General features: G+C 45.2%; 1 protein-coding gene across 1 annotated transcript in view; it reads left to right on the top strand.

Moving 5' to 3' along the window:
• The first annotated feature begins 595 nt into the window (after positions 1-595).
• LOC147439131 (ATP phosphoribosyltransferase 1, chloroplastic-like) overlaps positions 596-13143 on the top strand; it is a 94401-nt gene continuing 81853 nt past the window's right edge. Inside the window, exons 1-2 of the mRNA XM_086484253.1 lie at positions 596-938; positions 1120-1217. Of these exons, the coding sequence (XP_086340379.1) occupies positions 692-938; positions 1120-1217 (345 nt within the window). The 5' untranslated portion in view covers positions 596-691. The remainder of the gene's footprint in view (positions 939-1119; positions 1218-13143) is intronic.

Genomic DNA, 13143 nt, shown 5'->3' with positions numbered 1-13143 from the left:
TGCTTCTTTTGTACCAACACGTGCCAAATCTGCTTCTTCCACAATGGGAAATTGGTTCCATCCAGCTTCTTGATATTGTAAAGAGCAATGTCCTGTGATCCAGCCATAGCTACGCTTCACAGTAGTTTACTTTCCTGGGAAAAATTCGGCAGAGTTTCCCCTGTAAACTGACCTCTGAACCAATATCAACCTGTCAAATGAACCAAGTTGCAACCATGGATGATGTGTGAAAGTCCCCAAGAGGTCCAGAGTCCAGAGGAGACGTCCGTGGAGTGCGGGCACGTTTTCAACCATGTATGTCTAAGTTATGTCTCATGAAGACATTTGGACGCAATGGAGAGAAAGATTGTAATAAGAGGGAGATCATCTTAGTGCAAGGGCTTTAATTTTGAAGAGCGCACAAGCTCCAAGTACTCGATCCTTTAGATAGCTTGTGCTCTCCAAGCGATTCTTTGGATAGCTTCATGGTCCTTTGGATACCTTAATAGGGTAATAAATGTCCACTACCCCTATGCACCAATAAAGCATCGCTAAAAAATTGTGTATTTTTTTAAAAAATAGTCTCCCATTTTTCATTAGCAAAAATGAGAGGCATCACTAAGACTTCACCCCTGGCGCAGGACAAAAATTACACATACCCGAGCGACGTCGTGCTAGCCACCTTTTCCTCTAGCTCGAGCTCTTGCCCGCGATGGCTCTGCAGCTGCAGAAACAGTGGTCACCATATCACCTCCAAGGAGACCTGTCTGCTTCTTCGCTTTCTTCATCGGTCCCTCATTTAGAGAGTTTATCTTCAGCATCATTCTCCGGTGCAAAATTCAGGTCTGCAACTTTATCATCATCTCCATCTTCTGCTTCTCATTACAGTGTATGCCCCTTGCGAGCCGTCAGATGCTCTTCCAATTCAGCCATTGTCCAACCTCAGCCCACACTTGCAGGTACATGGAAAAGGCTTGCTCTGCTACTAATTTGTGGGCGTCTCTCTCTCTCTCTTTCTCTCTCTCTCTCTCTCACACACACACACACACACACACACACACACACACACACATGCAGAGTCAATTTTACTAGACTTCGGACGCAGAAAAGATTATTGATTTAGCTTTGTCGTTTAAACAGGTGAGAACAAGATTTCACCTAAGAGTGAACGCTCGGTTGTTCGCCTTGCGCTACCAAGTAAAGGCAGGATGGCAGAGGACACACTTTCTTTGCTAAAGGTACCTCTTGATCACTAGCTTCTCCTTTAACTATAATTGGATAGCAAAGCGTGGGTATCTACACATCTACATACGTAGAAAGAGAGAGAGAAAGTAGATTGAGATGTGGGTGGAGCTTCTTGCAACAAAGTGTGTGTAGCTCCTTGTTTCTCTTGTGTAACAAGGATAAGAATGAATGGTTAATCATTATAGTAAACGGGTTGCCAGACATCTCTGGCATATTGGATGCATGGAGAAGCCATCATTTGCGTGTTCCATGAGCTTCTGAATGCTCTTGGACTTTTGCTTCAAGCAATATCGCCATATCTCTTTTGCCAATCCACAACAAAACTGCTCCACCTGCTCCAGAAAAGAAAGCTTCCGAAAAGAAGCAACTGGCAAAAAGGTATTCAAAAATTGTTGACAATACATAGCCAAGGTGTCGTCTTTCCTCACCATCAGATGGTTCCAATCCGTAATCACGTCTTGTTCATATGGCTCGGTCAACCATGCCAAAGTGAAAACTTTCTTGAACTTTACTCTCGCTTTCGGAGGTTTACTGTACAGAAGCAGGGTAGATCACCATGTTTGAGCATTGCCTTTTAGAATATTGCCACCTTTCGTGCTTTTGAGGCTTCAGAGAAGTTGTTGTAATGCGCAACGGAAGTGATTGGTGGTGAGTGCTAAGGATGAGTGCTCAATACGTACTCAAGGTCCCTTTTACCGTACGAGAGAGTTCCTTTTACTTCATGTGAGAGATGTGCAATAGACTACAGAGAGACGAGAGAATGATACTGCGAGTGAAGGTTCTGTGAGTGATAGAGAGAGAAGAAGACTAACACCGGATGGGGTCCCAAATCCCCTTGTAAGGGTCCCCCTTTTTATTGCTAGAGAGGTATTTGCTTCAGATGCACAAATGTTGATACAATGAATTTGGATGTTGAGATGCTGATGGGATCTTGCACGAAATGCTTGGATTTGAGAGGCTAAGGGCTGAAAACTAAAAATGTTAGCGGTGATGACTTGGATCTGCAATGGCGCTGATGAGGCATGGCTGAAATGTGCGGGTTGAAATTGCTAGCGCTATGGAAGCCGATGGCTCTGGCGATGATGATGGCAAAACGTCAGAGACACTGACGAGAAGAGCAGAGAGAAGAGAGAAGGTTTAGCGCCGGAGGCACAATCCCGAGAACGTACTTGGGAAGTTTCCCACCCATGCATCTTGGCTATGGGTCGTGTGGTTAGCCCTTGAGGAGGTTTTTCAACTCCGTGCTCTCCTATATTTTAGCGCCGATGAGTGCTGGCATGACTTGTTGTCACTGTGTGCCCTTCCTTGTGCTCGTTGGTTCCTTGTGCGCGAAGCTCTCTCCATCTCTCTCTCCCGCTCTACTTCTTGCTTATCTATTTAAGTGTCTTGGACGTACTTCCCGAGTGTACTCCTATTTGCTACCACCTAAGCACCATGGCATCACACGATGCATCTCTGCATGAGATTGGTGCCGCTAGCACGCATCAATCTATAGAGGTGTCACATGCACATCTAACCCTTTGTGCATGTGGACAAGCTGTAACTCCTACCTCTAGGGTTTAGGTAAGCCTAGGAAGTGTTTAGGCGCCCTTGTGAGCTTGTATACATGACGTGCATGTCCAGGCACTTAGAGTAGTTGCATACCCTTTGATTGCACATCCCATTAGCACCAAGCATAAGCATTACCCTGCATGTGGACCCCAGTTCACCGCATATGAACCACCTTTTAGCTGCGTGTGAGCCACCTCTTATAAGGTCACTTAAATAATAAGTGACTTTGGCAATTTTAATAAGAATTGTGGGGCTGATTTGTGACCTGCTCGATTGAGCAACCTGGAGGTAGGTAAGCAGCCCCTTGGGCGCTAGAGAAGCGCAAGAAAGAGCAGGAGAAGAAGGGCTTCAGCGCCTGCAGCACAAGTGGTTCAGCATTCAGCCCTCAGCCAGTTATGTAAGCAGCCCCTTGGGCACTAGAGAAGCACAAGAAAGAGCAGGAGAAGAAGGGCTTCCGCGCCTGCAGCACAAGTGGTTCAGCATTCAGCCCTCAGCCAGTCGCAGATTTCAGCCATTAAGTCTCAAAAGCCCTAGCGTTTTCAAAGCACCTCAGCCCATCGCAGATTTCAGCCCTCAAATCAGTTAGCGTTTTCAGTTTTCAGCCCATCGTCGCCCCCGGTGATAGCAGATCAGCTCATGGCCTCGTCGCAGTCGCAGATCCCCTAGTATCTTCAGCGTTTTCAGATTTCAGCAGTTAGCTTCTCAAGTACCAAGCATCCTCAGTAGTACCTATCAGTTCTGTCACAAACGGGAGCGCATAGCAATATAAAATATACTCGGATAAATAAAATTTATCACTTAATATTTAAGCCAGAGGATATAGAGAGAAATAGATAGAAAGAGAGAGATAGAGTGAGAAGATCGACACAGTACTGGGACCAGAAGATGGGCTGGTCCCCCCCCCCGTAATAGTATCTTTATTACTGAGGAGAAGTCTATACAAGCACTTGAACCGAACGTATTACCACGTTCGTTCTAGAATAAGACTTGATGGTTCGTGGAAGCCTTAGCTTCCGATTCCTAGGGCAAAACCCTATTCCAAGGAACTTCCGTTCCTTATTCCAAATCCTTGAGAACCAAGGTTCTCGCCTCTGGATCTCACCTTCCAGACTCAGGGCATGACATCCCTGCAACTCTTTTCTAACTCTGTTTCCAGAGTCCTCTTCCTGCAGATTAACTCCGTTTTCCTGGACACGAAGTCCTTCCCTCGGGAATTTCAACTTCCGGATCACATCTCGAGAGTCTACCTCTCTTCGATCCGTGGATCTGCTTCCCAAACTCGGGTCGAAACCCTTGGGCTGATCTGGCTCTAGTTCCTCAGAGTGCTTTTCTCGTGCAGAGGCTCATGCCTTCCTTTGCTCCTACTCCCTCACGAAGAGGAAGTACACCTGCAATCAAATACTCAGAGATCATAACATGAAAATCGTTACCTTCAAAGTCTCGACGCTCGAAACGCAACTCGGTTCTCGAAAAGCAATTCCCCAAAAGAGATCTCTACATAGAAAATCCTCTCTTCCAATCTTACACAGAAGAGGTGTGTTCTCGGGTTCCTTCTCGTAAATCAGCCCCGTCTACGACGTTTATGGGCTGAAAACAGAGAAAAACAGCAACTTCTCGCGATGGAAACATGCTCCGTAGGCACTTCTTCACGAGGGAACTCGTGCACTGGGTCTTGGCGACATCTGGTACACTTGGGGCAACCATGGGCATCACCGACAACGTCTTCTTTATGGCTGAAATCTGCAGCAGCATCTCCTCCTTGCAAAGATTGGTCCCCCTCTCTCAGTAAGGGCATGTGATGCTTTTATAGCTCCTAGCCACGGGCACGAATAGCTGCTCGCGTAGAGATCGCGGCTGTTTTTTTTTTTTTCCGCTATTCTGCCAGAAAAAGAGAGAGAGAATACGCTGGCTGATCTGTTGCCTTATTTATCAGATGGCTGTCCACTTATTAAGTGGGCGGCCAACGTATTTTAAAAATAGTCTGAACCTGCCCAAAAACTCAATAAAACCTTATGAGTTAAAAACAATGCTTTGACAACACTTCCCAGGCGTCTCTGGATGCAATCACATGCACAGTTGCAATGTAGACATAGACTTCCTCGCGGGAAAGCATCTGCTTTCCCGAAAAGCAATCCCGCTTTCTCAGAAAGCATCTGTTTTTCCTCAAAGTTTCCTCTGAACCCATCTTCATTCAAGTGCTTGCTTTTTCCTTGTGCACAATTCTAACATAGTTCGGAATTTCCTCCTGACTATGGCTATTCCCTTTCCGATGCACCCGTCACCCACCTTGTGACGCATCAGGAATACCCATCACCTACTCCTTTCCTACTGAACTTACGGTACAATCTCCTTCACGATGCTCTATGTCACCCATCCTATGACGCACCAGAGATGTCCGTTCCCGGATGGTCGGATACTTCTTTCCGATGCTCCCTGTCACCCATCCGATGTGACGCATCAGAAGTACCCGTCCCTGGTGGCCTTACAGATATTCCCGTTCTCAGTGCTCCCGTCATTACTTTGAATGACGCACTAGGAATACTCTGTACTCGGATGTCTCCAGTGAGAAAACTTAAAAGCCCTCTCACTTAAAATTCCAATAATTCATTTAGAATTATTTTTCTGTAAGATAAAGCCAATTTAGCAACATCCCTCTCACTTATAAACAGTTGTCCTCAACTGTAGAGGTCAAACTCAACTGCCGGGGAGAAACCGGAAAGATTCCAAATCTTGCTCAATGGTGAGTTGAGCTAGTCCTTTCTCAAGAGAGAAAATTAAACAAAAATTCAAAAATTCAATAATCAATACTTAGCTTACCGGTTCATGTCCTTCCTCTAGTACCTCGAGGATATCCTTCACCAATCATCAAACTTACGAGCCGTGGAAGAACTCGTCATTCCCGTCTTTCCAACAGATCGAACGTTTCCTCATTCGAGAGTCTGTGAACTCAATTCCACCTTCTCAATCCGAGAAGAATAATCCTCCTAGAAATCAATCTCACGGCGGCACTTCCTTCCAATCTTTTCCTCCTGCGAGTTATTACGAGCAGCAGTGATTTCCCGACGCCCATTAGCGTCCCTTCCTTACAAAATCATAAAAAATGATTCACCTTGTGAGCATCAATGACCATTTGCAAAATCTCAGGCAGATAGGATTCTAGCCATAGCATTTTCTGAACGTATGTTCAAACCCAGTTCACAATAGAGAGAACCCTCTTTGATTCTTACCATTTTGAAACGGTTGGCGAACTATATTCTAATAGTTCGAATTTATTCCAGCAGCGTGTAAATGCTACTTGACCTGCTTATGGAGAAACATATACCGCAACCAAAAGTTGCTACTGTAATGGTTAAAGCACATAGCGTACTCAATGATCAACGACCATCAAAAAACCTCTTCTCCGTAGAGAAACTCAAATTCCTTCTACCGAACACACCTCAAATAGAGATTCTCGTGTCGGAATATCCTTGCGCGCAAAAAGGCGCTCAAGAGAGTATAACAAACTCTCATCCAGTTCCTTGGCATAGGTTTGCATCTTCATGTGTTATCCATGTACTCAAAGGTGTACATAATTCTTAAGCTGTGTTAGAGTTTCGGTGAACCTGGGAAATTTCCTTCCCTTCGTAAGATCCTTAGAGCGAAGACGCTCAACTTGACGATCCCTTGGCTCAATCTTAGAGCAAAACCCGCTCATCAAATAAACTAGGATTTCAATCCTTGGATTCCTCGAGCACAGGCCGTAGTCGTCACTTGTTCCTTCCCTCGTAAAGAGAGTGTTCATTCACTTGTGCGAAAAGCACTACCATGTCTTCCCTGACCGGGTAGGGGGTGTTGGTTCATAAGCTTAGTGAAAGCTTTTCTTGGTTGAAAACTCGGAATGGTTCGTTCCTTTCTTCTGTCCTACCTGCAATAGCACGTAATTTGTTTGTGAACTACCGGATACGAGATCAATAGTTGACCTTCCGGATGGTTGAGCAAACCAATTCATCTCTGAAAACAATGTTTCAAGTTGATCCTACTCTCATAAATACTCGAGAGTGATTGTCCTGGTTAGACACATGCATATCTCGTGCATAAAAGCAATACGCATTTTATGAGTTCCTCAAAGATTTAACTTTGATCAAAGACCTGCCCTCTCACTTAAAGTTTGAGGGTCAAAAACTCAGGAGTTAGATTGAATTCCCTTACTCCAAACTTTCTCGGATAGCAACTTATCCTTCGAGGAGAGGTAACAAAAATTCATTGTTTCTGTGTTCAATGGTTCTCGTCCCACTGCGGGGATTGTATTCTATGTACATCAATGTGTACACGTCCAACTTTTATTGCTGACTCCACCATCTGCTGCAAAGTATCTTGCAGATGGGTTTACAAAATTCGGGCAAAAATCCTTCGTTGAATTTCATCATCTTTCCTCCCTCAAAGAGGGTCGAGAGTGAAGCTACCTTGGCAAGAGTGAACCACTATTTGCTTTGACTCACTCATGTTCCTATTGGGCAAACCGATCCCAATCTTCTTGGATGCCTTCCTCAAAGCGTAGAGGAAAAAAATTTGTCGGAAAATTCAACCTTGAATTGAATCCAAGTCTTGTTGTAAGCTCCTTGCAGAGCTTTGGTATACCACCATATACTTGCAATCCCCTTGAGGTGTTTGGTCACATGCCTCACCTTCGACGCTTCTCAGAAATTGCCGTTTGCAAAGGCAACTTCAAGCTGTCGAATGAAAGCAGTAGCTTTTAGGACATCTTCCCTTCCGTCAAAAGTATCAAACTTGACTGGTCACTGGAGTGTTCCTAGGTCTAGAGACCTTCATATCCTTCCCGGAATGACGGGATTTCATGGCTATAGTTATGGATCGACATTCATGGATATTTTCTGGATTCTGAAGGATCTCGAGCATTCCGCTCCTAAGATTCTCTAGGTTCTTGAGCATCATGCTCTTGTCACCTTCGCAGAGAATCCCAAGTCTTGTGTCGACTTCTTGCAAAGAGAAAAATTTTCCCAACTCTGCGAGCTTTTTCCTTGCAGGACTTAGGGTTCCGCCTGCTTGCTTCTCTCTTGGCTTGTCATGGCTTCTTCCCGTATCTTCCCAGAGTCGTCCTCCTTTACAGAGAGAGAGAGGAGACCATGCTCTGATACCACTGTCACAAACGGGAGCGCATAGCAATATAAAATATACTCGGATAAATAAAATTTATCACTTAATATTAAAGCCAGAGGATATAGAGAGAAATAGATAGAAAGAGAGAGAGAGAGTGAGAAGATCGACACAGTACTGGGGACCAGAAGATGGGCTGGTCCCCCCCCCGTAATAGTATCTTTATTACTGAGGAGAAGTCTATACAAGCACTTGAACTGAACGTATTACCACGTTCGTTCTAGAATAAGACTTGATGGTTCGTGGAAGCCTTAGCTTCCGATTCCTAGGGCAAAACCCTATTCCAAGGAACTTCCGTTCCTTATTCCAAATCCTTGAGAACCAAGGTTCTCACCTCTGGATCTCACCTTCCAGACTCAGGGCATGACATCCCTGCAACTCTTTTCTAACTCTGTTTCCAGAGTCCTCTTCCTGCAGATTAACTCCGTTTTCCTAGACACGAAATCCTTCCCTCGGGAATTTCAACTTCCGGATCATATCTCGAGAGTCTACCTCTCTTCGATCCGTGGATCTGCTTTCCAAATGGGTACGAAACCCTTGGGCTGATCTGGCTCTAGTTCCTCAGAGCGCTTTTCTCGTGCAGAGGCTCATGCCTTCCTTTGCTCCTACTCCCTCACGAAGAGGAAGTACACCTGCAATCAAATACTCAAGAGATCATAACATGAAAATCGTTACCTTCAAAGTCTCGACGCTCGAAACGCAACTCGGTTCTCGAAAAGCAATTCCCCGGAAGAGATCTCTACATAGAAAATCCTCTCTTCCAATCTTACACAGAAGAGGTGTGTTCTCGGGTTCCTTCTCGTAAATCAGCCCCATCTACGACGTTTATGGGCTGAAAACAGAGAAAAACAGAAACTTCTCGCGATGGAAACACGCTCCGTAGGCACTTCTTCGCGAGGGAACTCGCGCACTGGGTCTTGGCGACATCTGGTACACTTGGGGCAGCCATGGGCATCACCGGCAACGTCTTCTTTATGGTTGAAATCTGCAGCAGCATCTCCTCCTTGCAAAGATTGGTCCCCCTCTCTGAGTAAGGGCATGTGATGCTTTTATAGCTCCTAGCCACGGGCACGAATAGCTGCTCGCGTAGAGATCGCGGCCGTTTTTTTTTTTTTTCCCGCTGTTCTGCCAGAAAAAGAGAGAGAAAAGGCTGGCTGATCTGTTGCCTTATTTATCAGATGGCTACCCACTTATTAAGTGGGCAGCCAACGTATTTTAAAAATAGTCTGAACCTGCCCAAAAACTCAATAAAACCTTATGAGTTAAAAACAATGCTTTCACAGCACTTCCCAAGCGTCCCTGGATGCAATCACATGCACAGTTGCAATGCAGACATAGACTTCCTCGCAGGAAAGCATCTGCTTTCCCGAAAAGCAATCCCGCTTTCTCTGAAAGCATCTATTTTTCCTCAAAGTTTCCTTTGAACCCATCTTCATTCAAGTGCTTGCTTTTTCCTTGTGCACAATTCTAACACAGTTCGGAATTTCCTCCCGACTATGGCTATTCCCTTTCCGATGCACCCGTCACCCACCTTGTGACGCATTAGGAATACCCATCACCTAGTCCTTTCCTACTGAACTTACGATACAATCTCCTTCACGATGCTCTATGTCACCCATCCTATGACGCATCAGAGATGTCCATTCCCGGATGGTCGGATACTTCTTTCCGATGCTCCCTGTCACCCATCCGATGTGACGCATCAGAAGTACCCGTTCCTGGTGGCATTACAGATATTCCCGTTCTCAGTGCTCCCGTCATTACTTTGAATGACGCACTAGGAATACTCTGTACTCGGATGTCTCCAGTGAGAAAACTTAAAAGCCCTCTCACTTAAAATTCCAATAATTCATTTAGAATTATTTTTCTGTAAGATAAAGCCAATCTAGCAGCAAGTTCCTTCGCAGTACCTCGCATTTAGTGCTAGCACCGTCAAATATCCCAACATCTAGAACCATTGTACCAGCATTTGTGCAATCTAAAGCAAATACCTCTCTAGCAATAGAGAGGGGAAGGTGGTTTGGGACCCCTTGGTGCTGATCTCTCTCTCTCTCCCTCTCTATCACTCACAGCACTTTCACTCACAGTTCACATTCTCTCCTGTTTTGGTCTATTGCACAACTCTCATGAAGTAAAGGGAGTCTCTCTCCCCCCTTTAGTAAAAGGAACCTTGGGCATGAACTGAGTACTCATCCTGAGCATTCACCATCATTCACTTCCGCTGCACATTACATTGGTATCAGAGTTCTTTGGCAGTGTTCAGTATTATGACTAAAAAAAAAAGAATCATAAATAACCACATAAAGTTTTTTGCTTCTTGTGATCACACGTAACCCAAGACCTCTTGGGCGTGTCGATACCTAATTTGTGTTTTTGAAGAGTGACAGGTAACCGAGAAAAGAAGGGCTTGCTTCCCTCGTTCCTCTTTTCCACTCATTGAGAGCGGACCTTGCATATTGCGGCAGGCCAATTGATGTGAGGTGGAAAAAAGCAACCTTGGTGTGAGCGCAAGGCCGCCAAGGGGTGCACCCGTAGAAAGGAGTTGAGCTTGGGTAAGAGAAAAGCCTTCTTAAACGTAGATTGCAAGCAGTACCAAGTACCAAGAACCCCAAGAACCCAAGTACCCAAGTACCCCAAGAACCAAAGTACCCAAGTATCCCAAGAACCCAAGTACCAAGAACCCCAAGTACCCCAAGTATCCAAGTACTCAGGGCATGGTCATCACTAGAAGCGGAATGGATACTTTGTGTGAAGGTAATGAGAGTGGAATTGGAGAAGAAGAAGTCCCTACACCAAGAGGATTGTTTCCAGATCCTCCCCAATCCCCATCTACGCCACAGAATGCCAATTCTATGGAGACTTTGGTCAAGTCTCGCTCTGGACAAAGAACGAAACTATGAAATCAACCCTTGTCGCATTTGTGGCAAGAACAACCATGCTACAAAGTATTGCAGACTCAAGGATAAATCTTTAGAGGTTACCAATCACAAAGAGCATTTCAAATGAAATGATAAAGCAAAACAAGGTTGTTTCCGTACGTACGTACGGTATGGTTCCGTACCGTACCGTACGTCCGTACGGTATCCGTACGTACCCCCCCCCTCCCCCCAAAAAAAAAAAAAAAAAAAAAAACCTCTGGAAAAAAAAACCTTTGGAAATTTTTTTTTGCCGACGGTGTCTATTCCCCGTGGTCGGATTAGGTGGGCGAGACCTTTAATAAGTCTACCTATCCTATATAGGTTATTATCACAACAGAGAATCAGAGAGTAGAACAGAGTCTCTGCACAGTGTCTGCACAGAGACCAAGGAAGGATTTGCCGCCACCGATAAGGTTCTTTCTCCCTCCCTCCCTCCCTCCCTCCCTCCCTTTGTGTTTGGAGTCTGCAAGGAGGCACTCTAGAGTCCTCACCTCACGAAAGATTGTAAGTTTTGTATTCAACTTGGAAGTGTGCATTAATTGTGTTGCAGAGTTATCTAGCGGTTACTTAACTTGTGGGGTGATTTTAAGAGTTTTTTGAAAGTTGTGGCTATGTTTAAGTATTGTGCAGTGTTTTTAAACTAGATAGGTTGTATATAAATTTGAAATTCTTTGTATTTTTAGCTTTTAAAAAATATACTACGAATTTTACGTACCTTATGGCCCAATCCATACGGTACAACGTACAGTACGTACCGAACACGTACCGAATACTACGTACCTTACAACCTTGAAGCAAAAGCAAAAATCAACCTCGCCACCATTGAAAATTTTGACGAAGAGAAGGACAACAATGTTGGCTTGGTATATGATGATATACTGTAAGCATTCTCTCAATTGTCCCTTACCCTCTATTTGTGCCAGGGGAGGCTTGTGTGTATGCCTACACCCTGATATTTTGCGTACCTACACCCTTTGTTTCTAGGGGAGACAAATTTGTGTTCAAGGGGAGGCTTATGTTTTGTGTGTCTCACCCTAGTGTGTTTTGAGGGGAGGAATGTGTTTGAGTAGTGCAACAAAACCCACAAAGGGAGGGTTGTTGAGGTGCGAGATTTGTTGCACCACAACTACGTATGAATAACCTCTAGGATTGTTGGTGTGCGGGATTTGTTGCACCACAAATATGTGAGAATTACCTCTATCCATGTAGACCGCCATGTAGACAGACATGTGGTCCAGAGTCATGTGAATTTGTAGGCCAAGCCATCATGTGTTGAGCCATGTGATCATGTGTAGGGTCAAAGGGGACAAAAGAATCTTGCTCCTTGACTCTTCTGTACAAATATCTTGGTGGAAAGATCTCCACTTGTAGTGCCTAGATAAGAGGCATTGTAAATACTCTATGTGTCGAATAATTAAGCCTATTTGTGTTTACATTTCAATCTATTGTGCATTAGGCTAATCTCTTAATTAAACTCTCTCTAATCACATGTATTAGTAATGAATGACACACTAATCCATCCACCATAATCCATCAGCCCCCTCGCCCGACCCTGTGAAACCCACCATCCGACTTGCTCTTTCGTCGATAGAGCAAGTGAGCTTAGAGATAGAGGTGGCGCGCCTTCAAGCCACCTCCGTTATCTACAAGATTCTCGGCATCAGACCCAGTAGAGGAGAGGTGCGTGATCTCCTCTAGGCCTGCCTTTTAGCAGAGGTGGGCAATATCCTCGATGTTCAGCTTCTTGGGTGTGGCTACTACCAGGTAGAGTTTGAGACCCCTGAGATGGCGTCCAAGGTCATTGTGATGAACCCCCTAGCTATCTGAGTAGTTCGAGCTCATTTTCGACAGTGGCGCCGTGGTTTCAACCCAACTACCGACGTTCTTGTGGAGGAGGCAGACCTTCCCATTTCAATCTGCTTCCCTGGCGTAAGGAGGGAGTACCTTCCGCTCCTTTTCGGAATAGGCTCAGAGATTGGGACTGTTCTGGAGACACCTCGTACGACAGCCTTCGTAGCTGCCAAGGCAGCTGGCATTCCCACGGTATGTGTTCTGGTTTGGGACACCCACACCCTCCTGAAGGTCATTCCACTACCTCGGGTGAGTGGTGGTTGGCTCCGCCAGAGCGTGGAGTATTCGGGCCTCCCAAATCAGTGTTTCATTTGTCGTCAGATGGGCCATCTCGCCAAGGCCTGCTGTCCATGGATGTAAGGTGCAGCGGAAGTGAATGTTGAACTTTGCTCAAGATGAGTGCTCCGAACTATGCTCAAGGTTCCTTTTACTTACGGAAGGGAGA

The sequence above is a fragment of the Adiantum capillus-veneris genome, chromosome 16 (genome assembly GCF_014529385.1).
Source record: "Adiantum capillus-veneris isolate H3 chromosome 16, ASM1452938v2, whole genome shotgun sequence".
NCBI lineage: Eukaryota > Viridiplantae > Streptophyta > Polypodiopsida > Polypodiales > Pteridaceae > Adiantum > Adiantum capillus-veneris.
Note: the sequence above shows the minus strand (reverse complement) of the source record. Positions and strands in the feature narration are given on the sequence as shown.